The following is a 25913-nucleotide window of genomic DNA, read 5'->3' on the forward strand; positions in this document are numbered from 1 at the left end:
GTTTACAACAGTATTTTTGAGCTCTTTTAAGGAAAACAAAATGAGTAGTTTAGTTTGAACTGTTGTAGAGAGGTGTAGATTCAACTATAAGGTCATTTTGGAGGCTGTAGTTTGTTTTGCTGTCGATTTACATTGTGTTATACTGAGCCCTGTTTCCAATATTTAAACTATGATAAAATGAGTGGAAAAAGTCTTGGAAACCATAGCACCACAAACTAATGCCTTCAAAATTGAATCAACACATTTCTAAACAGTGTTATTCTAAACAAATTTATTACCAATACATTAATTTATAATCACTTACATGAGTCATTTCCATGTCAATAAGTTGTTAGTTTCTGCCCAGCTGGTCTTATTAGACAAACAAAAAAACAGTATTGTGCAATTAAATGGCATACTGGATTAAAAATAGACTTTGGAAAAGACAAATTGAAACAAACATTACTGGAATTAAATAAGAAACGTCCTGCAACCAGCTGCTTTATTTGGAAAGGAAGCAGGAATAAAAAACACTTGATAATAATGAGCTGGGTTTTAAACATGTATAGGATTATTTTCAGTATCATGGTTAAAGTGTTTCATAATGTGTTTATTTGTTAAATACACCATACAACAAGTGAAATGTTTTACTGGACTGTTTTGCAGGGTATACACAGCATAGACTGTACAGTACAACTAAAGGTACATTTGTATGGACAAATATAATGATAAACAAAATCATTATCAAGAAAAGCATGGAAAATGGCTAGGTATCAGCTCTTAAATTCAACTCCTTTGAGCTATTTTTATCATATTTGCTTAGAGAAAAATGTATCTGCGACAAAAAACCGCCCTAAAATTATATATTAGTATTACTTACTTCATACATTTTCAGAATTTAAACGTGAATATAAGTGTTTGTTTACGTAAGTGTTTGTTTACGTAATTGTGCTATGAATTGTAATGAAAAAATGTTTTAAAAGTTGTTTTATTTAGATTTTTCATAGTCTGGGATATGTCAATGATTAGCAACCACACTGATTTTGATGCAATTATATTTTTTTGTGCAGTTTCAGATGTTTTGAAAAAAAGAAAACCTCCCCCTGGTTACCTTAGAGGATAGGTTTGTTTTGCCATTTTCCATGGTTTTCTTGATAATAACCAAAATCAATATCAAGAAAACCATGGAAAATGGTTAGATATCAGCTCTTAAATTAAACTCTTATGAGCTATTTTTGTTGTTATCATTATATTTGTCCAAACAAATGTACCTTTAGGTGTACCAGGGATTAAACCTCTGAAGTCCAGGAGATTTTGGTTCAAATTTGTCAACTTCCTATGCATTCATTTCTGTCTCTGTTTAGCATCTTTCAGTCTGTCCTTATATCACATGCGTGGCTCATTTTTCTCGACACAAACTTGGCTATCAGTCTGATTTTTCATGATATTTTAATTAACAAAATATAAAGCTGCAACGAACCGAAAATACAAACAAAAGACACAGGTGTTTATGAAATGTACCATTTTTAAAAACCATTTATACCCACAAAAACAGCAGAAAAACATAATAAACTAGGACTGCGCACAGTACTGAACGGGCCCTCACAGTACACGCGTGTCGGGGCATGCTGCCGTCGGGGTGTGTGCGTTACAGGGGCCAGTCTATACCACCCCTATGAATTTCATTGCCTTAAGTGTTAAAGTGTGGCCACGGTACCAAATATGAAATTAGACTGCCACCACACTGTCACCTAGGGGCCGATCAATAAAACCTTAAAGGGTTATCCTCAGGAGGGCATTGACAATAATTGTACCAAGTTTTGTATAATAATGCACAAACTATCCCTTTAATCCTCATACAGTTTCTGAAGGAGGACTCTTAACTGATATGTATAAGTTAGAAGAGGCAGGTAGCAATGGTGGAAAGTAACTATGTACATTTACTCAAGTACTGGACTTAAAGTAAAATTTTGAGGTACTTTTATGTACATTTTATGTAACTTTATACTTCTACTCCACTACATTTTGAGACATATATTGTACTTTTTATTCCTCTACATTTAGCTGACAGCTTTAGTTACTTTTCAGGTCAAGATTTAAAATGGAAAACATGATACTTTTAATATGATTACCCATTTTTATAAATTAAACCACTTAAAATGGGTAATCATTTTAAATGTATCATGTTTTTCATTTAAATCTTGACCTGAAAAGTAACTAAAGCTGTCAGCTAAATGTAGAGGAATAAAAAGTACAATATATGTCTCAAAATGTAGTGGAGTAGAAGTATAAAGTTACATAAAATGTACATAAAAGTACCTCAAAATTTTACTTTAAGTCCAGTACTTGAGTAAATGTACATAGTTATCTTCCACCGTTGCTACCTGCCTCTTCTAACGTCTAATGGACCGACTTCTTTTTAAAAAAAACAGTTGGTAGGCTGGATTATTATGTGATCTGTGTTTTATAACCTGTACCTAGTGGTGGAAATTCAGGATGACAATTGATTATAAAATTTTTCGCCAGGTGTGACTTATATTTAAAGTTTCATGAGTTTTGGGCTATGTTCAGGCAGTGAAAAATGCGATCATTTGGGAAGAAGAAGAAAAAAATCATTCGAAATACAATAGGGACCTCGCAGGTTGTTGCCTGCTCGGGCCCTAATAATAAAACTACAAAACAGTCTATTTGCATGTAAATTAAAAATAGTATTTTTTTTTATTGTAGAAAGAAAATTCACATTTTTAAAATGGTCTAGAAACATAAATGACACACTGTGAATGTGTGAAAGCTCCTATGATTGCACTTTCAACTGGCTTTCTCAGCTTTGTCTACATATCATATATAAATAAAGTTATTACTCTAAATAAAACATTTGTATTTTCAATAAATAGATGGAATCAAGAGGGTTCAAATGAACAAGAAAGCAAGGAGAAAACAAGGGTGGTCTAATATTTTTTTCCATGACTGGATATGCATATGAGTGCGTGTCACAGGTCTTGACAAAACGAGGTGTGCTCCAAAAGCGAGTTTAATGCTCTTAACAAGGTATTAACAAACAATGTGTTTAATTTTCAGGGTTAGAGCCTACCCTCCACACGTCCCCTGCACTTTTAAATCTGTCCAGCCCGTCTGGACTGCCCCCTTTGTCTTCTCATATTGTTAGACGCATGCCATCTGCTCCGTGTTATTATAGGCGGCTTTAGATTGAAAGCAGTAAACTTCTGCTGCTGCTGCTGCTGCTGCTGCTCCCTCTCGACCAGACACGAACCTCAGTAGTTTTCTAAGCAAGGTCCAGTAGCATGCATTTCATCCAAGCTTAACGAGGGGCACCTTTTTTTATTTCTTCTTTCTTACAAACCATTCAGACTTTTTAACATAACGGTGTATAGTTGCCTGGTGACGTCAGCGTCCCACCAAAGAGTCTCCCTTTTTCTTGTCTTGTTTTCTGGACTGGAGCAGCAGGCTGTGGAAAGAAATCACACAGGATGCCTTTCACTCTCAGCTCGCACTGCTCTAAACACTGCCCAAACTTTCTGTGCAGATGGCTCGACCAAATGTGAAAGATGTTTCGAGGAGCAGCGGTGTTATTAAAGAGAGCCGAGGATGGAAACGTGGACTCCGGAGCTGAAACCGCTGAGTGAGTCAACTGTGTGTCCCAGCTAACGGTGCTAACGCCAGCTAGCCAGCTTCGCTTTTTTAGCCGTTGTAGCCACAATAGAAAATTAATTTTGAGCCAGAAAGCAAAACGTGACGGAGCTAACACTTCAAACCAGCAGCGTAACTGTTGTTTTAACCCTTTAAACACTTCGCTTATGTGTGTGCAACTGTTTGTGGTATTTTCAACTAAACTCGCTTTTTTAGGCTTCTGTTAGCTAACAACATATAATGTGTTGTCATGGTGACCAAAAGGGCACCTTTCCAAACCAGCCACCACAAGATGGAGACAGATATTTGTCTTTTCTCCAGCCAGCGTAAAAACCACAAAAAAGTGTTTGAGAATGAATCACTCATGTGGTTTTTATTTTGTGTCTTATTCAGATCTGACTGCAGCAGGATGTCATCATCTAGCAGTAAGTATTCCTTTGCCATACAGAAGTTAAAGAGGCACTCCTTTAATTTAAAATTGTAACGTTACTTTTATAAAGTTAGGAGACTGGTAGAAGTCCAGTGGTGGAAGATTCAGATCCCTGAAGTAAAAAGTACTAATACCACACTGCAAAATTACTCCACTACAAGTAAAAGGCCTGTATTCAAAACTTACTTAAAAGTACAAACGTATCAGTATCAAATTGTACATATAGTATCAAAAAGTACTCTTTATGCAAAATTGACCCACTCAGATTGTTATATATATTCCAAAGATATTATTGGATTATTATTATTGATGCATTTATGTAAGCAGCATTTTACTGTAGTGAAGGTAGGGCTAATTTTAACTACTTGATGTACTTTTTGTGATATGTTCTTATGCACAGCAGATTTGTTGTATGTGAAAACCTACTTGGTAAAAAAACTGATTCTGATTATGAGACTAATCCCAATCTTACACTCCCCATAATGCAGATTGATAGTGATTCATACTGTATGTGTGTGGTGTTGACAAATGAGTTTCCGACTGGGAAAATTCACAAAAACACCTTCTCAAGTTGGAAAGTTGTCCGGGTCCATGTTGTTTTAACAAAATGAATTGAAGCTCATGAACATACTGAAGTGGGAAGAATGACATAACTCCAGAAATTGCACCATCTGAGGAATGAACCATTAGACTCTCCCTGGCCTTGTCTTTCAAACTTTATGCCACCAATCTTAGTGTTAACATTAAAATTTTAGTTCCAGCTGAGGTTTATTGCCTTGAGATATTAGCTTCCGGCTCAAGGAAATTGTCCCAGTTCAAGTCCTAAAATAGTATTACACTTTCAATGTGGGTAATTAATAAATATTATGCAGAAAAAACAACTAACAAGTCAAGGAGAGTGAGACTTGGTGTGGTGATGACAAAAATGAGACATGCTAGAATAATGACCTCTCCCTTTCCAAACATAGTGTATCAGTGTTTGTTTTGGCATTAAACAAACAAAACTCATCATCATAATTAGGTTTGTCAGTTATAATGTGACTGGCCCTTTCCAAAGAAGACAACTGTTTTGACAAGCTGAGTCATACTTCCCATGACACAGAAACTGATTTTGATGTGTGAAATCAGTAGAGTACCTATATATTAACAAGACATTTGTGATAGCATCCGCTTAAACTTCTGGGCGACTTGGTTTTTGCCTTTACACTTCTGTATTGCGTGTGTATCCCCAGTTGAGCTCATGACCAGTCGGGTCAGGCAGCAGCGGCAGCAACAGCTCCTGCTAATGAACTTGCATCTACTGGCCAACCCTGGCGACTCACTGCTGCTGCAGCACACCCTGGATCGCCTCCTCCGTTGGCTCTGCCCAAGCCTCCGCATCTTCCATGTGTCAGAGAGGGCCTCCCCATTCAGAAGTTACACCCGCCTCTGTCCTGTGACAGGTAAGGGTCCTTTCTGTGTGCTCTTGCATGCATTATACAAATATCTTGTTCTACAGTTGGGTCTCCGATATTTCATCGGCAAAGATGCAAAACTCTGCCGTGCCTGTACAACCTCAGTGCACATTCTGTAGGTGTATTTTTCTAAAGAGGAAAAATAATATTTTCCCTATGTGAGAACAAGACATGTTTACAGAAACTTAAACCATTTTCATGTCAACAGCCCCCTCAAATGGTGCACTTTTAACTGAATTATACATTTACTCTGTGTATGGAATAAACATGCCATGGAACAGCAAGCTTCCCTTGCTAGAACTGCATCTGTTTTTCTTTAAGGTTGATTGAGAATTAAAAAAAAAAAATCCAAAACTGTTTCAGGCTACCCTTCTGTGGCCATCACCTTCTTCCTCCATGAGGCCTATGGAGAGGCGCGAATCCTCAAAGTGCTGGACTTTTTTCAGCGTCCGCCCTGGCAGTACCACCACACCGAGACCTGCGGCAGCAGAACTGGAGGGATCCACATCACCTCCAGCAGCTCCCCCGCCAATGTAATGCTGCGGCCCTACCTCCTACCCAGCAGAGACTTCTATAGTTTGGGTGCAGGCATGCCTGTGTGGGGGGTTCGGCCAGTCCACTGCGGAGGAGAAATTCTGCGTGTGACACTGTACAGTGGATATGACAACTACGAGGATGCTGTGCGGCTCTATGAGACGGTGCTGCAGCGACAAGCAGAGGAGCAGAAGACGGGCTTCTGCTGGTTCACTCTCCACACAGGTAAGCCCTTGGATTTTTATAATGTTTGTATTCTACAGTAATGAAAGATGTAACATTCATCTCAACAGGAGAGTGACACAAAATCACTTGTTTTCCACACAGAGCCCGGGCTGTGCCTGCAGCTGGCTTTAAAACAGTTGTCACCAGGGGTTCGGGTGGAGCCATGTAGCTCTACCGTGCTGCAGTTTAGTGTGGAAGAAATTGGCCAGCTCGTCCCTCTGTTGCCCAACCCCTGTAGCCCCATCAGCACTACACGCTGGCAGACAGAAGACCTGGATGGCAACAAGATTCTCTTCCAGGTGAGTGCAGCTTACAATACACCTTTGACTGTGTCAAAACATGTTTCATGTTTCTTGTTGCCTGATGCCTAATGGTAGGACTACCTCACTCTTTCTACAACATGTGAAATAATTGTGAATGGAGGAAGAACTTCTCCTTGATTTATGTCAGGTTAAATCATGAGGTTTGTCATACACCAGTGGGTGCGTCAGTGTGAAGCAGCGCTACAATAACTGTTGAAAACACAGCAGTCTGCTGGAAGGTTTACCCTATAATTATCTCACAGCATAGAGAGTCTAGGAGCAGGAGCTTTCTGTTCTGCTAAAATGTTGTTTGTACAACTGAAAGTTTTATTCACATGTGTAGCTGGCCAGGATCCTCAAGGAAACAAAGAGTGATAGGAAGATATGTTAATGTGTTGCCTTTCAGTTGTATGTTTCATGTTATGTTTGACATAATACATCAAGGAAAATACTTTCTTCCATTCTTAATGATCTCATGGCAAAGCAGAGAGACAAAAAAAAAAATTAAAAGACAAACATCAGTTGGTGTTACTTAAAGCAACATTTGGTAACGAAATGGGATTTGCATTCCATGCAAATTTTATAGACACGTAGAACACATATTTTAGATAGATGTACTGCTTCATGATGAGAAATAATCTGTTGAGATGTATGTCTGTGTATGGAATTAGAGAAATAGGAGTTTATTGTCCAAATATATTTGGAAGAAAAAGTGAAAGATCACTATGCAAGTTTTAAGATCAATATGCAAATTTTATAAAGTTAATTTTGTTATTTTAAATTGTATTTGTTCGCATACACGTAACGTGTACACGTAACACGTACCAAATGATAAAGAGTAAAACGAGGAGGAAACTAGTGAAATATAAAAGGCTGCTTTTCTCCCTTGTGTCACATATTTTAAATGGTGCCAGTGTAATATTTTAGGTTTTTAACAATGTCACAAAACACAAACCTGATGAGACAACCTGAACCCCCCCCCCCAAAAAAAAAAAATCCTCTATTAGCTCAGAATAAAGATAAACTGGTATTAAAATAACGTATCAAGACCAACCACTTAAGATAAAACAGCATAATTTCAATAATAAAAATGAAAAAATACGTATTCACTGTTTTATTCACTATTCTAAGGTGTTATATTTTTTTTTTAAACCAACCAACAACACAATGCAAACAATAAAACAAAAGAGAAAATATTTAGTATTTTTTCATTTTTACTTGTATAGTAAAAATGACATTCTCCTGTGGTGATGAAATCAAAAAGGGCATATGGTTGCTGTCTTTCACCGAACCAACTCAAAGCTGTCAAAGTTGCCATATGCAAGATGTGCGTGAGTTAATTCTGTCAAAGTTACTTAACTTGCTTAAATCTCTCGAGCCCCATAATCCCTGTCCTTCTGTCCTTCTGTACTACAGGTGAAAACCCCGGCTCAACCACAGCGACCTCTGACCTGTGCTTTCCCCCTGACCTGCCCCAGCGTGTCCCCCCGAGGAATACAGCTCAGGAGCTCAGCACAGGGCCACAGCCTATCGCCATGCAGCCTCTTATCACCTCTGCCCTGGCAAACACACAGGCAGGGTAAGTACACATAAGTGGAAAGTTTGAGTCATTTTATAACAGACTTTACTATGACATTTTTATGGCCAAACCATACTATACTATTGAACATTTACATTTTTCGAAATACTAAAGGATGGTGTTTTTTGTTTACTTTTTTTACTATAATATGGTGTTTTTTCTACATTTGTGGACATACTTTACAATATGTATCAACATACTACAATGTGGCAGACAAAATCTGACCTTTTTTTTTTTCATTTTATGGAGATTTTAATTTTTATTTGATGATTTTTTTATGAAATTGACATATGACATGAGTTTTTTTGAGGGGGTCATTTTTGGACATCCCAAAATATGTGGGGGTTTTTCACAATTTTTTTGCAAACTATACTACCACATGTATAAACAGAATATAATTGGGCCATTTCTAGCATTTTAAAATTTGACCATTTTGATAAAAAATCAACATGCATAGGTCTCAAACTTTACCGTGTTGTGTGTGGAAGGTCCCTTTAATTACTTTTTTTGGTAATTTTGTCTTTTTTTTAAATAATTTTGTGTCTTTTTAAAAAAAATAATAAATCTGTGTCTTTTTTAATAATTTTGTGTCTTTTTGGTAATTCTGTATCTTTTTGGTAATTCTGTGTCTTTTCTAGTCATTTTGTGTCTTTTGGTCATTTTGTGTCTTTTTTAAGTCATTTTTTGAGGGCATCATTTTTGGACATTCCATAATATGGTGTTTTTCTGTAATTTCTGGCCATATTATGCTCTAATACATATCAAACGACTATAATTGACCCATTTTAAGCATTTTCAGGCATTTTAAAATTAGACCTTTTTTGACAAAAATTGGCATACTATAGTATGACTTTTTTCAGTTTTTGGACATCTGGTAAATATGGTAATTTCTGGCCACATTATGCTCTAATATGTATCAACGGACTATAATTGACCTATTTTAAGCATTTTTAGACATTTTAAAATTTGACCTTTTTTGACAAAAATAGACATCACTTTTTTTTGAGGAGGTCATTTTTGGACATCCCATAATATGGTGTTTTTTTTTCATTTCTGTCCATATTATGCTCTAATATTGTCAAGAACATAACACAGAGGTGAGGAATCAATTGCACATCAGAGATCAGTTCAAATACACAAAAGGCGTTTATTCCAAAGCAGGGTTTGGTATGTAGGCAGTCACAAAGGCAAAGGGGGCAAGATGAACACAAGCAAGGTTGAAAAATGACAAGGCTATGACTATGAAAACAGTGGGTATGTGAACAGTGAAGAACTACGAACTGGCGACGAGACAAGACACAAAGGGGGATATATACAAGGCTAATGGGGAGTATTGAGACACAGGTGTGGAAGACGTAATCAGGGACAGTGGAATAATGACAAATATCTATCAAGAGTCTATAATTGACCCATTTGAAGCATTTTTAGACATTTTAAAATTTGACCTTTTTTGATAAAAATCGACGTATGACTTTTTTTTGAGGGGGTCATTTTTGGACATCCCATAATATGGTGTTTTATGTCATTTCTGGCCATATTATGCTCTAATATGTATCGACAGACTATATTTGACCCATTTTAAGTAATTTTAGGCATTTTGAAAAAAATGTTTTGACCATTCGACAAACTATACTACCACACGCATCTACAGAGTATAATTTGGCAATTTTTAGCATTCTTAGGAAATTGGTCTATAGTGTATCATTTTTTGTTAAAAAAAGGTCAAATTTTAAAATGTCTGTTTATCAAAAATGATGACATATTTTGTGGGTGGAACCTTACTTCGAGGGACACAACTACTACTAACGACCGATCTATGAAAACAATAAGGAAATAGAGTTAAATAGAAGAGTTTCAGGGGTAACGTTGTCTCGATTGGCCGTTGGATGTCAGAGCAGGGGAAAAAACTGTCCTACAACCTGTGATGATCAGCTATATTAGAGCAGGAATTTAAAGTCGACAATAGCTCTAGACACTCACATATGCAATTAATAATATCTATATATATCTGAGAATTTTGATTTCGGATTATTTCAGCGGTCCAGTCCATCTGTTTAATGGCTTGCAACCATAAACGTCTTTTTGTGTTCCGACATCCAAAGGCACTGCAAGACATCGTTACCCCTGAAACTTGTCTGGACAAACTAATCCGTTTTTCTGACATTTTTCAATATACTATAATATGGCAAATTTTTGAACATAATAAAACATGGTGTTTTTAAAACAAACCAATCATTTTGGACACACTATACTATTACCATGATCAAAATACTATTCTAAAGTGAGTTAAGGCATTTTACTATACTACTACTACTACCTTTTTTGACATTTTTCGACATATTGACTTTTCTTTTTCAATAAAATTTGAGTATTACACATCTTTTGACTCAGATCAATGTGTCTTTGGTTGTCAGCAGGCCACAGACCACGCAGTGACCCTGTCCTGGAGAAACTTCATGGAGGACTATGTGGAGCAGAGAGCCAGGGATCAGGAAGCAGCTGTAGCACTCCACCAAGCAGCTCCTGTTACTCATCGCAGCGCAGCAGCCCTGCACTGCTCTCAATCACCAATCACCCCGACTCTCCTCTGCGCCCCTCCATCACCCGTTCTCTCTCCCATCTCCTTTTGGAAGAAGAGGAGGAAGAGCCAGAGACCAATGTAGACACAGGAGTCCCTGTCTCACTGCACTCTGACACAGCAGTCAAAATTGTTCGCTCTTCCTCCATGGACCTTTTGATGACTCTCCGTCCTGAAAGACCTGCAGCTGTTGGTGCTTCAGCAGTTGAGGGTCTGGCTAAGGAGCTGATTGAATGTCTGCCACAGACACGCACGCCCCCTCAGGTCGCCTCCAGGACATGGGACTCCGCTGGATATACAGATGCAGCCAGAAAGGGCTGTGGCAGCAGGACGGTGGCAGCAGGACAAAGCCCCTCCAAAGGGCCCTTTGTGGAGAACAGGACTACTGCTGAGCTACTGTCAGCTCACACAAACAATGAAGAGCCAGTGGATGAGTTCTTCATCTAAATTCCTGCTATTATGCCAGATGCTGTGTTAATAATCACATTCACAGTCAATTAAAAACATAACACATGGAGGACTGCAACAAAGGCTGAACAACATCAGAAACTCTTTAAAGAGGATCTGAAGTTATGCAGGTGGACAGAGCTGTGTAGTCTGGCCAAAAAAGACGTTCTCTGGAATACAGAAGAAACCAAAGTTCAGCTGCAGGCGACACTTTCTACTCAGAAGTGACTTAAAAGTTTTAAAATGGTTTGTCCTATAAATCTTTACAAAGTATGGTACAGTTGTTCAAATCCAACTCTAACAGAGTTGCTAAGAGAGAAGTATAAGGTGAGTGATATTTAAAAACAATGCAGGTACTCTTGAATGTCTAAATGACTTCTATGCTTAGATCCAACTAATTATTTGTGCAGCTATTATGGCAAAGTGTAGCCCTGTGAATAGCAAAACATTAAGGAAATGCTCTGTACTCAGTGTTACTGTCAGGGTACTAATGCCAGTCTTGGTTTCTTTCACATTACTCAGCTAGGTGAGCTAATGTTTTCATTTTTGATTGCCTTTGAAACAGACGATCTCAGCGTGAAGGCGCTCTAAGATGTTGCTGTTGATCGTGATTAGAGATCTGATTGCTCTCCATAGTGCAGCACTGACAGTCTGTGTTACAGGCTTTACATAGTAAAGTATAGCCTAGTGCTTTAGACTATTTGTTGACTATATTTGTTTCAATGCACTTCAGATTATCTTTACTGTAGTAGTTTTGTTTTAAACATGTCAGTGATGGACTAGACCTGGCCAAATTACTGTATTGAAAATAATTCAATTTTCTCACATAATTATTGTCTTTTTTTTCACATAGCCTAGAGTTAACAGAATTCATAACGACTAAGGAGAACATTTGGACTTTACAAAAAATCTTGTAATATATATTTTTTAATATTAATCTAACCATTAGTATGTAAGGGTTCTCGAGTGTAAGAATAATTTAAGTAGCATCATGTATTGGAATGATCAGGTATAACAGGTGGTAGTCAAACCCACAACGGTTTTGCAGTGTTCATAATCATGGTAGATATTTGAGCTGTTCAGTAACAATTCTGATAAGGGTTAACATTGTATTGTAAGGAGAGGAAAACAATATGCATTTAATGACCTCATTGGTCAGGTCATATTTGTTTCTTCTACGACACAGATGACTTACATCATTCCCCACATGTTTTAATGCAGTCTAAGACCTCCTAAATGTAATCCACTCACAGATAAAACCAGGTTCTGCTTTTCACATGTGCATAAGGGCCAGTTCTTGATCAAATGCACGTAATGTACGGTTTTACAGGATGAGTTGAAGGCGTGCAGGACAGCTCTGAGTTGTGAATGTTTTTAACTGTTTACTGTCAATGACTTACTGGAAAAAGGTAAGCAGGAAGCATCAACTGTGAGTCTGTTCAGTGAAGCAGGGAAATGTGTTGTGGCTTAGTATTAAAAGAAAAATGAAAAAGCTTTCGGTTGTGGTCAGATTATGCATTATGTGTGTGTCCTGACGTGACTATTTACCCATGACAAAATGTGTTAAGATTCAATACCGCTCTAAAGCCACTGTCAAAAAGAATTAGCTGTAGGATGTGTGTACTGTATAGTGAGTTATCAATGCTCTACATTGATAGACTGTCGGGCGACTGTGCTGCCTGCATTGATGGAAAAATCACACGTCAAGGGAAAAGGTCACAAGAGAATGATTGCTGTGTCACCGGTTTATAACCACACATTTGTCAAACAGTTGCATTTGGCCTTCAGTCAGTTTAATTGTTGGTTGAGTGTGAAAATGTTCATGGTTACAGTTGAATCATTGCTCAACTGTTTCTTAAAATGCGTCACACTTAATGATCACACTTATTGTCCAAACAGTTGAATCTACACATCTGCCTGCTTTGCCAGATGTCAATCACAAATGTGGCCTCACATAATACTGAGCACCTGCTAGTCCATTGATACGTGTCATTTATACAATATGTTACTTATGTTAGTGACATTACAGAAGATTAAAAACATATTTTTTGGTTTCTCTGTCATTGTGCAAATAGTACAGGTGCATCTCAACACATAAGAATATGATGGAAAAGTCCATTTCCAGTAGTTCAAGTCAAATAGCCCCAACCAAGATTGAGTCATATAGATGGACATACTTCTCAGAGGCCAACATTTCCATATTAAACATACTTTTTAAAAGTTTGTAATATTCAAATTTTTTGAGACACTGAATTTTAGGCCTTCATTAAATGTAAGCCACACAAAAAAACACAAACACAAAAAAAAATTAAGACATGAAATGTTTCATCCTGTGTGTAATGGATCTATATAATGTGTTATTTCCACTTTTTGAATTGAATTACTGACATAAATAAACTTTCTATGATATTCTAATTTATTGAGATGCACCTGTAAAAGAGAAATCTGATCTGATGGTTTTAAAAGCATAGTTCCAACCTGCCTGCTGACGTAAGAGTGCACAGTCCACTCATTATCTAAACTGTAATAACGAGGCTATAATTACACATCCATGAGCATTAATATCCCTTGCTCTGCAGTATAAATAATATGTGTGCTTCAGAATGTATAAACAAAGTGGGTTTAGTTTTCTTGAATCCCTTCATGGCATGAGTTTGTTGAGCTTGGCTCCTTTGGCAATATATATAAACTTAATGTAGGTTATGCTAAAAAACAAAAGCTACAGCACCTTTACATTATGATAACATCAACAAATTGCACTTTATCTAAAGCCAACAACTCCCTCTGCTGGTCAAAGGATGTTATTGTTCTGAGGAGCGTTGCTGCAACCAGTCCAGCTCAGATCCTTGGCCCACTGGCCCTCTTTGGTGACTCTCACCTTGACCGGATCAAACCTCCAGAACCGCTGTTCTCTGAACAGGTAGAGACGTCCGTCAGGGCGGGTCAGCGCCCCATTGGTCCCCTGTGGCACACCAGTCCAGTCTGTCAGCCTGCGGGGGTAGTAGGGCTCTTGGTGCAGGGTTTTAAGATTGAGCACAGAGTAGCGGGAGCCTTTAAAGAGGACCATGTGCCCCAGAGGAGCGTAGAAGAAGGCACAGTCAGGGTGGCGAGGCAGCCCCAACTCACTGCTCTTCCTGGGGAAGCCGGGGTCCAGCATGCTGTCTGTGAAGCGCCACATCCGCTTCCCTGCACCACACAAGAGGAGGAGAAAACAGAGTGTCTCTTTTAGTACACAGATAAAAAATTACAAACTACAAAAGAAGAAGACACCATTGTTGTGTTTGAATAAAAGCCTACAGAGCTCCGAGACTTAACAGTGATCATGTTATAAATAATAACTTTAATATTTTTGTTAAATGAGACATTGTTGTGTCCATCTGTTGTCAAAGCTGATCTGAGGTTGCATGTGGAGTATTTTTCAGCATCAGTGTTGGGCAGTAAAACATCGCTTACAAGGTTTACGCTGGGTTCAGACGACACAATACACACTCCATAAAAGCCTGACCCGACAGACATGGATTGTCTGCATGATAATGGCTGTTGAGTGCAACATTTTATCCTGTGTGGTGCATTATAATAGAGGACAACCAACAGCACATCTGGGGTGTATGGGTCTCAGCCCAAATAACCCTGGGTTTACTTGTGTATGTTCACTTGAAGAGAAAAAAAACTTCCACAGGACTCCGATGTAAATTAGGATTAAAACAAAGTTTGTTCATCAGTTTTGTCAAATCTTCTTACAGGAGTGCTCAAAGTCAAGTCCTCCTTATCAGTAAACTACACCACGGTAACAAAACTATGTGGCTCGGTCCTTAATTGAGCCTCAACTAACTGAAATCGCTTTTCAGCGCCTCATGCCACAAAAAGCTCTTTCTCTTAAAGTGACAGTAACTTGCCTTACTGCTCAAACAAAAGCTAAATAAGCTTTTGACATAATATCTTTCTTGCATCAACATGAATTACATCAAATGATAATTTTTATGACTCAATGATTTAATTAAATCCCTTATGTATTTCAATTAACATTAACTTTCAAACAAGTGCAGACTATTCTTTATTCATTAACATATACTCATATGAATGTAACTTGTGGTGCTTCACTACATCCTGACAAAACCAGATAACGCATCAGAAATATTTTGCCTCCAACACAAGACCACTAGTATCATAAACACCACCATTGTTTGTTTGTGACAAAGAAAAAGATAGAGATGATAAGTATAGCATAAATAATGTTGGAGCAGAGCATCTGTATTTTGCATAAAACTGTTTTGCTTGTAGCAGATAAGTGAATGTCAGCAACTCAGATTTTTGGCCCTTGGCAGGAAAGTTGAAACTGGCCATAATTTAGTTATTAGCCCTTAGCACAAAGGTGGAGCAACTTAGAAACTAGAGCTGTGGTGGTTTCAGCCCAGCACAGTCTTTAAATAGGACTTTCCTATTTAAAAAGCACAGTAGAATCTATTTTGGGGTTTTAACAGATTGTGAAGCTAGGCAATAGGTCAGAGAATGTCTTTAAAAGGAAGTGTGAAAGTGACATTTAATGAGTTCAGTGAAGTGGCACCTTTGAAGAAATACCACTTCGAGTCCAGTGGAGAGAAGGCAGCAGCCTCGATAGCCGGAGGGAGGTCAGGCCAGCGCTGACGGAGAGTCAGTGGGCCGCTCACATCCCCACCAGCCAACACCGTCCAGTACACACTGCCCCGAAACACCAGCACCGTGTCATTCTGGTCTGGAGACACAAACGGGAGAAAAAACACAAGTTTAGATTACTTCATATCAGTGGTGGAATGTAACTAAGTATATTTACCCAAGTACTGTACTTAAGTACAATTATGAGGTACTACTACATTTAGCTGTCAGCTTTAGTTACTTTTCAGGTCGACATTTAACATAAAAAACATGATCAATTTAAAGCGGTTAGACATTTTATTAAATTAAACCACATAACAGTATATTAAGTGGTTAAAATGAGCCCTGGCTTGAGAAAATAACCCACTGCTTACATAATTGCATCAATAATAATAATCTAATAATATATTTGACAACCTGAGAGGGGCCATTCTGCAACGAGTACTTTTACTTTTGATACTTTAAGTACATTTTGATGCCGATACTTATATACTTTTACTTCAGTAAGTTTTGAATGCAGGACTTTTACTTGTAGTGGAGTAATTTCACAGTGTGGTATTAGTACTTTTACTTAAGTAAGGGATCAGAATACTTTTTCCACCACTGCTTTATATACCAAGTGTTAACTCAAGACCACTTTTTCCAGAGTTTTCAAGTGCATCTCTTAAAGTCTTCTTCAGTGGACTGTGATTGAGATGCTATTAAAAGCTTTGGATTAAAATATGGGGAGTTCAATAAATAGTCAAAGAAAAAACTGGTGCAGAAAATGGTTGAATGAAATACTCCTTCTTTTTTTTCATTTCGAGTCTTTTAAATGTAGCTTTGTTTAAAAAAAAAGAAAAACAAAAGAGTAACACTGTATACTAACAGCACTGTCTTCTGATTCTGATGGATTCAATTTTATTTTTTTTGTTTTTTGAAGCCACACCATAACCACAGTCATGGCAGATGTGGCTGAATGTTATTTTCTAACAGTATTTCCGTTGCACCTCACCCATAGTGATGGCATCAAAGACACCCTGGCAGTAGAGAGGCTGTCCTGTGGTGTGATGCCCACTGTGGAGCTCCGTGGACTCCCACTCCTGCAGAGCGGCGTGCAGCACTTGGCCTGGCAGCCTCACAGGGCGATCACCTGATGGCTTACCTGGTGACAAGAACAAAGACAAAGCCACGAAAGGTGAATCCATGTGCTCATGTCATAATCACTCTGAGTACAGGTGCATCTCAATACATTAGAATATGATAAAACCAGGTTCTGCTTTTCACTTGTGCATAAGGGCCAGTTCTTGATCAAATGCATGTAATGTACGGTTATACAGGATGAGTTGAAGGTGTGCAGGACAGCTCTGAGTTGTGAATGTTTTTAACTCTTTACTGTCAATGACTTACTGGAAAAAGGTAAGCAGGAAGCATCAACTGTGAGTCTGCTCAGTGAAGCAGGGAAATGTGTTGTGGCTTAGTATTAAAAGAAAAATGAAAAAGCTTTCGGTTGTGGTCAGATTATGCATTATGTGTGTGTCCTGACGTGACTATTTACCCATGACAAAATGTGTTAAGATTCAATACCGCTCTAAAGCCACTGTCAAAAAGAATTAGCTGTAGGATGTGTGTACTGTATAGTGAGTTATCAATGCTCTACATTGATAGACTGTCGGGCGACTGTGCTGCCTGCATTGATGGAAAAATCACACGTCAAGGGAAAAGGTCACAAGAGAATGATTGCTGTGTCACCGGTTTATAACCAACATTTGTCAAACAGTTGCATTTGGCCTTCAGTCAGTTTAACCCATTGAAGCCTGGAAAGCAGATACGTCGTTTTGTAGTATTTGTATAAGCTCTCAAATACTTTTTGAATTTAATTTCTATCTGCTACAGAGGCTGAAAAATCTATTATTTAGTAGAAGCATTGACACTTCTGTTGAATTTCCAGAAAAACTTCAGGTGTTAGGGGCTTATTTTAAAATCGCCCAGAGGTTTTACAGCCGTTTTATGCGTCAATGGGTTCATTGTTGGTTGAATGTGAAAATGTTCATGGTTACAGTTGAATCATTGCTCAACTGTTTCTTAAAATGCGTCACACTTAATGATCACACATATCACACTGAGCACCTGCTAATCCATTGATATATGTCATTTATACAATATGTTACTTATGTTAGTGACATTACAGAAGATTAAAAACATATTTTTTGCTTTCTCTGTCATTGTGCAAATAGTACAGGTGCATCTCAATACATAAGAATATGATCCAGTTTCCAGTAGTTCAAGTCAAATAGCCCCAACCAAGTATTGAGTCATAAAGATGGACATACTTTTCAGAGGCCAACATTTCCATATTAAAAATTGGTCTTTTGTAATATTAAATTTTTTTTGAGACACTGAATTTTAGGTTTTCATTAAATGTAACCCATAATCGTTATAATTAGAAGAAATTAAATAAATTAAGACATGAAATGTTTCATTCTGTGTATAATTACTGACATAAATAAACTTTCTATGATATTCTAATTTATTGAGATGCACCTGTACTGCTGACCAGTGGTGGAAGAAGTATTTAGATCCCTTACTTAAGTAAAAATACTAATACCACACTGTGAAATTACTCCATTACTAGTAAAAGTCCTGCATTCAAAACTTACTGAAGTAAAAGTACAAAAGTATCAGCAACAAAATGTACTTAAAGTATCAAAAGTAAAAGTACTCGTTATGCAGAATGGACCAACTCTCAGTGTTGTATTCTACATAATTATGGCCAAATACATTATTGGATTATTATTGATGCATTTCAATCTCAACCTGAAAAGTAACTAAAGCTGCCAGCTAAATGTAGTGGAGTAGAAGTATAAAGTGAAATAAAATGGAAATACTCAAGTAAAGTCAGAAGACATAAGACGTGAAATGTTTCATTCTGTTTGTAATTGACCTATATAATGTGTTATTTCCACTTTTTAATTGAATTACTGACATAAATAAACTTTTCTATGATATTCTATTTTTTTTTGATGCACCTGTAGGCCTGTTGTCTGTATTTCTCTGTAATTTCTCATGTACGCCAAAAGCAATTTAAGTCTTTTCTAAATTGGACAAACAGAAAGACCAACAGTGGAGACTTCTCCTAACACAGGACTTGGATAATGTTAACATTTAAATGGTCCTTTACAGGATGTGGCTGAGTTGATGTATACTGATGGATGACATTATACTGCACAGGAAATAAACAAAAGGACTCCAGATAGAGACACACTGGGACCTTAAACTTAAAAATATGTATTTCTTTTTTATCAGCACAGCTCAAAGTACCTACTCCTGGTGTGTTTTTTAAAAGAATAAAGGAGGAAACAAAGCAGGACAAAAGGAAAAAGCACAACATGGTGGAGCACAAGAGTTAAGGACATGCTTCTGACGTGATTTAAGCCATTTTTGTTTGCAAGCCGCTGAACAAACATTTGTGTAGGAGGCGGATAAAATCAGCACACCCAAGAACAGGAGGAAGACGACAGGATAAATAGATGTACACACACCACACAGGATAACATGCTGCCAATAAACTGTGTGTGTGTGTGTGTGCGTGTGTGTGTTGTCAGATAAGGGTTAGACGTCTGACTTGACTCTAACACAGTCCCTACTTATGTTGTTTACATTCATCAGTGGTGGAAGAAATATTCACATATTTTGCTTAAGTAAATAAGTACAAAGTATCACAGTATTTACAGTCATGAAAAAAAATATTAGACTATGTTTTCTTCAATTTCTTGTTCATTTCAATGCCTGGTACAACTAAAAGTACATTTGTTTGGACACATATAATGAGAACATGATAATATCCAAAATCATTATCAAGAAAACCATGGAAAATGTCCAGATATCGGCTCTTAAATTAAACTCTTTCTGAGCTCAACTAAAGGTACATTTGTTTGGACAAATACAATGATAACAACAACAAAAATAGTTTAAGAGCTGATATCTAGCCATTTTCCATGGTTTTCTTGATAACGATTTTAGTCATTATCAAGAAAACCATGGAAAATGCTCTTGAATTAAACTCTTATCAGCTAATGTTGTTGTTATCATTATATTTGTCCACTCAATGTACCTTTAGTTGTACCAGGCATTAAAATGAACAAGAAATTGAAGGAAAAGGGTGGTGTAATAATTTTTTTCATGACTGTATGAGAGGCTGGGTCCAGCCTGTACAGATCGATAGATAGATGCTGTTAGAGCACGTTCTTTATCATAACATGTTTCTTTTCACATAACAATCAGAAGAACTCTGGAGACTTATTCAGGATGATACAAGTCTGCTTCTTATCAGATTACAATGCCAACATCAGGAATGGTTCTCTCTCTCTCTCTCTCTCTCTCTCTCTCTCTCTCTCTCTCTCTCTCTCTCTCTCTCTTCTCTCTTTCTCTCTTTCTCTCTCTCACACAACCAGTTATCCACACGCCGCCTCCAGCTCATATCTTTAAGCAGATGGAACATCTTTCTCAGCGCCTACAGTCCTGTCAGTTGTGTTTCTCGTCCGTGTCTCTCTGGAGCTGCTTGACATTTACAGCTGCAGTCTGCAGAAGTCACTGCCCACGGGGAGGATTTCAGTTTGATAAGCCAACATGTTGAAAGCATGTTGAACTTTGTTAAAGTCCACCTGTTCGCCAACTGAAGAACTGGATAAAGTTTGTGTGCAGTGTAGAAATAATCTGTTTTTCTCTCTCAGTGTCTGCCTCATCTCCATGGTCATCGAATGTAATTTTCCCCTTAACAAATGCCATTAATACACTCTGAAATGCATGCTTTACTGCTCATGACGTCACAATGTAATAGCAAAGCAACGTGGAGTTCTGCCGTCAGCTTCCCTCTACTGGCCCACTGCTAAGTACTGGCTTGAAACTCCATGCCAGTTTTTGTTCGATGATGATGATAGGCCAAGAAAAATTGGAGATAAGGTCATATACAGTCATGAAAAATATTAGACCATTGGTTTGTTTCAGTTTCTTGTTCATTTAAATGCCTGGTACAACTAAAGGTACATATTTTTTGGACAAATATAATGATAACAACAAAAACAGCTCATAAGAGTTTAATTTAAGAGCTGATATTTAGCCATTTTCCGTGGTTTTCTTGATAATAACCAAACCCATTATTACCTAATTACCTTTAGTTGTACCAGGCATTAAATTAACAAGAAACTGAAGAAAACAAGGGTGGTCTAATAATTTTTTTTATAACTGTATATTTAGGATTAAAAATATCTAACCTCTATTTACCAATCATATGTCATATTTGCAACCTGTGTTCACATTTGCAACATTTAAAATTCTTAATTGAGCATGATAGTGTTTTGAAAGTAAAAAAATATCATTTTCAAAATCCGATTTTATGTTGTTGGTTGTTTTGTTTATGTCAAAGTTAAAAAAAACTCCTATCAAGTCATAAAGGATAGGTTGTGCTGAAAAAATGATACCAACATGGCACGGTTAACATTATTTTAAGTGGTGTATACAGGCAGAATAAAAAGGATTTAACAAAGAACAAAATAGGTTTCTCAAAAGGGTTAAAGACTGATAAGCAAACACTGCCAAGTTTAGCTTCCTGTGTTAAAGTAAAACAGCCACAGTTCATTGAGCAACTAAGAAATAATAATCTGTGCTAACTGCTGCTCTTTAGTGGCTGTAACCAATAGTAATATTTATGCTCACATAATAAATCAAAGTGGCATTAAATGGTAGGGCTGGGCAATATGTCGATATAAAAAATATATCAAGATATTTTATATGTGATATAGAATTAGACCATATCGCATATATCAATAGAGTTCAATTTTTTTCTTTCTTTATGTATGAATGCTGCCACCCTTATATTTAGTTACTTTGAAATATTTGTTATTCTTTTCTCATATAAATATATTTATTTCAGAAAAAGATTGGCCTATTTTAATTTTAAAGGCTATTTTTATTTAAGATATTTTTTTATTTAAAAGTGCACTTCATGCACATTGTTTACATTATTTATGTTCACTTAAATAAACAGTTTCAATGAAACTACTTGGGACTGATCGTTGCTCTCACTTCGCAATAAAAATATTGGGATATCAATATCAATGAATATCAATATTCAGCCTAAATATATTGCGATATGAATTTTGCTCCATATCGCCCAGCCCGATTAAATGGTACCAGTTATTGAGAGTAGCTGAGCTGGAAATGTGTTTCTGAGGCAGTAGATTGGTGAGAGTGAATAAAGGGGGCCCTGAGGAGACAAGGCTGGCAAATACCATTTTTGGAATCTGAGGCTAGAATAATCTCCAGAGGCACAGCAGATGGGACTCCTCAAATATTAAAAAGAAAAAAAAACAGGAATCTGGCCACAGCCTGCCTGCAAGCTTCTGTTGAACTGATTCACAAGTTCAGAGTTGAATTATGCAAATGAGACAGTCCTGCAGCCATACAGGCATTCCTGCAGCACGCTGCGTCTCCACAGCTGTTTTACACCTCATTACAGAGCCAAAGCAGGGAAAGCTCTTGATGCACTATTTGCATCTTGTAGGTCAAGCAGTAGCCGAGACTACTTTAAAGACTTTAAATGTTCTGGAGAAACTGCTGCAGTGGAGTCAGTATCGTAGCAGCAGCAGAAGACACAAAAACAGCAATAGAAGAACTCTGCACATGTGGAAACCTGCACACACATGCCAGGAGGGACAACACACTCCCTGGTAAACAGAAACTATTATATTTGTCATACACAAAGAGGTATGTAATGCTCCACACCAGCAATCTATCACAACAGTACAGAATAAACACAGAGTAGCACTGAGAGGTGGTAATACACACTGTAATAATACACAGTGTGTGTGTGTGTGTGTGTGTGTGTGTGTGTGTGTGTGTGTGTGTGTGTGTGTGTGTGTGTGTGTGTGTGTGTGTGTGTCAGGGCAGAATGTTATTTTGACATTCACACACCTCTGCTGCCCTCAGTCTAAACCTACTTTCTTCAGCAGCTGACAGGCCACAGAGCTAGAGCTGATAGAACAGACTCATTACACTGTTAGGGACAAACCAACTAAAAACACAAAGTGAGGGTTTTGTTTCAAGATTTTATGACTCCAGAAAGTTTCTATTTCTCTTTCTGTTCAATACATCTACATGGCAAAAAAGGGGTGTCTGAAAACAAGATAAAAACACTAAATCTGAGGGAAATTATCTTGCTGTATGGACAGATAATTTCAGGTCTTTATAACATGGTATTGGATCTTAGGCGTGCCTCCACGGACAGGCTTAGAACAGCATGGGAGGAAAACTTGGGTCTCCCTTTATTTATTTATTATACTTCCATACTCAAACTGATTAACTCAACCTCCCTCTGTGCACGTCACAGCTTAATTCAGTTCAAAGTGGTGCACAGGGCTCATATCTCAAAAGCAAAACTATCCTCTATGCACCCTGATATCAGCCCACATTGTATCAAATGCGGTTTTGCTGAGGCTTCACTCATTCACATGTACTGGTCCTGTTCGAGCCTTACCAACTATTGGAGGGAAATTTTCCATACACTCTCTCGGGTGTTAGGCATCAGGTTGGAACCAAACCCATTGATCGCTATTTTTGGGTTTGTGGAGGCAGAGGTGGAGTTATCCAAAGAAAAACAACGTACTATATCCTTTGTCTCCCTGCTAGCTAGACGACTGATCCTGCTCAGGTGGAGAGATGCCTCCTCTCCAACTCATGCACAATGGCTAGAAGAAATCATGTCCTGCTTAAAATTGGAGAAGGTCAGATACTCGCTAAAGCAATCAAGTGGGAGATTTCAGAAAACGTGGCGTCCTTTTCTGCATGCGTTCCAGACTCTGTGAAGACTGCCAATAGGTGCAGCTTAGCAAAGCTAAGTACTCTGCTTATTTTTAGCGCAGGCTTTAGATGTGGCAATGTGCCCATATTATTGTAGTGTATTGGCAGTGACAAGGGAGGGGTTATTTTACATATGAAGATTTTATTTCCTTCTTTTCGGTAAATCGTTACATTTGGTTGTTTTTGTTTTTTTTGTTTTCTGTGTTTTGTTTTTCTTTAAGTTATATTACCCAATTCATATCTATCTGGACACATTGGTGCTAATTGTTGTACTCACGTCTACCCCATGTCTTTGTAATTACCATTCAGCATTGCACTTTTGTTATACTGAAAATCTTTCAATAAACAGATTTTGATTTAAAGATTATTAAATCTAGAAATACACATGTTGAACACGTAAAATAAGAAATTAACTTTTAAAACAAGATAAATCATCTAACACTTCTATTTTTAAGTTGTTGGTTTTTTTTTTATCTTGGTAAGAACCAATTCATCATTTGCAGTGTATCCTTTCAGTAATCTCTCTTTCACAAATAATGCTGCCATGGACTAATTTCATTCAGAGCTCGGAGCTTTGTTCCACAAGAACACTGAATGTGTTGCACAACTCAGATACGTCAGAAAAGACAGCTTTCTGGATCCAAAACTGTTCAAATCCAGGATTTAACACGTGTATCCATTTAAAACTCTCTCTTGTTACCTTAGAAGAAAAATAAGTCTGCGTCAAAAAAATGCCCTAAAATTATATATTAGTATTATTTTTAACCAACCAACATCAGTAGTAATCATAACTAGCAAATATTCATACATTTTTAGAATTTAAACCTTTTAAATCCAAAAAATGTTTTAAAAGTTGTTTTATTTATATTTTTCATAGTGTGGGATATTTCAACTGTTAGCAACAATGCTAATTTTGATGCAATTATATTTTTGTGCAGTTTCAGATTTTTTTTAAAGAAAACATCCCTATGGTTACCTTAGAGGATAGGTTTGTATGTCCATAGTTTTCTTGATAATGATTTTAGTTATTATCAAGAAAAACATGGAAAATGTCTCGATATCAGCTCTTAAATTAGACTCGTATGAGCTATTTTTGTTGTTATCATTATATTTGTCCAAACAAATGTACCTTTAGTTGTACCAGGCATTAAAATGAACAAGAAATTTAACAAAACAATGGTCTAATAATTTTTCCATGACTGTATTTTATTGTAGATTTATTATAGGGGCTGAGGTTGATCTTCAAAAGCTCTCACCCTTGCCAAAATGTATGCCATATGTGCTAATACAGCCAAAATGGTAGATTTTTTTTTTAAATTGTCACTAAGGATGCACAAGAGTTAATGAACTCTCAACAGGTTTGCCGTTCTACTCGTTCTCATTCTGTGTTTGCAGCTGGTGGCCTTCAGGCCTCTCTGGCCTTTTCACAGCTCAGTGCTACGACTCCCAGTTTAATTGTCTTTGAGTAAAAATCACTCAAAGACAAGTCTAGTCTCATAACAAGTCAGTAATTCATATAAGTGGTTCTGTGTATTACCATAATAGTTCATTCTCAACTGGCAACACATTTGAGCATCTTTAACTGAGCCGTCCTGAGGCCAGACAGTGAGACATTTGTCATCTGTCCACTAATGTGTCTTTTCCCCCAGACTTTAAACCTGAGGAAAAAGTGGTAAAAATATCTGTGTGTGTCCAGTGAAGGTGCTACGTTTAACACTCCTTCTGTCTGCGGGCCCACACACTTTCCATTCCGAAAAGAAAATATTTCCTTTCCCATTGAGTTGAGCCGTTAAAGGGATAGTTCAGATTTTTTTAAGTGGTTGTGAGACAACCCTTAATGGGGAAATGAAGCCATGATCTATGCTCTCCAAAGCCACCAGACTCCTTTGGCAAAAACAGTAATTTTACCTTGCAGGATACAGGAGTTGCTGTTGCCTCGGTTGGTTAGTCAGTTAGTGTTATATCCTTATCTTTATACATGATGCTTTTCATGTACAGTCATGGAAAAATTATTAAACCAAACTTTTTCTTCAATTTTTTGTTCATTTTAATGCCTGATGATAAGAGTATATTTTAAGAGCTGATATCTATACATTTTCCATGATTTTCTTGATAATAACCAAAACCATTATCTAGAAAACCATGGAAAATGTCTAGATATCAGCTCTTAAATTAAACTCATATGAGCTATTTTTGTTGTTATCATTATATTTGTCCAAACAAATGTGCCTTTAGTTGTACCAGATATTAAAATGAACAAGAAATTGAA

The 25913-nt window shown here is 37.3% G+C and overlaps 2 protein-coding genes across 3 annotated transcripts in view; one reads left to right on the forward strand and one right to left on the reverse strand.

The window, feature by feature from the left end:
• Positions 1-3263: 3263 nt before the first annotated feature.
• Positions 3264-11879, forward strand: LOC131970375 (protein FAM124B). 2 transcript variants are annotated; one of them, XM_059331759.1, is made up of 7 exons: positions 3264-3619; positions 4021-4052; positions 5290-5499; positions 5875-6270; positions 6373-6569; positions 7989-8151; positions 10566-11879. In XM_059331759.1, exons 1-7 carry the CDS (start codon positions 3546-3548, stop codon positions 11174-11176), a joined length of 1683 nt encoding a protein of 560 aa, XP_059187742.1. In that variant the 5' UTR covers positions 3264-3545; the 3' UTR covers positions 11177-11879. The 2 variants fall into 2 exon arrangements, with proteins under 2 accessions (XP_059187742.1, XP_059187743.1); XM_059331760.1 differs by having other exon boundaries at positions 3265-3619; positions 10569-11879.
• A 1436-nt stretch (positions 11880-13315) lies between these two features.
• Positions 13316-25913, reverse strand: part of mmp28 (matrix metallopeptidase 28) — a 34522-nt gene continuing 21924 nt past the window's right edge. Inside the window, exons 6-8 of the mRNA XM_059331761.1 lie at positions 16803-16952; positions 15741-15908; positions 13316-14362 (exon numbers count right to left, since the gene is read on the reverse strand). Of these exons, the coding sequence (XP_059187744.1) occupies positions 13968-14362; positions 15741-15908; positions 16803-16952 (713 nt within the window). The 3' untranslated portion in view covers positions 13316-13967. The remainder of the gene's footprint in view (positions 14363-15740; positions 15909-16802; positions 16953-25913) is intronic.

The sequence above is a fragment of the Centropristis striata genome, chromosome 4 (genome assembly GCF_030273125.1).
Source record: "Centropristis striata isolate RG_2023a ecotype Rhode Island chromosome 4, C.striata_1.0, whole genome shotgun sequence".
NCBI lineage: Eukaryota > Metazoa > Chordata > Actinopteri > Perciformes > Serranidae > Centropristis > Centropristis striata.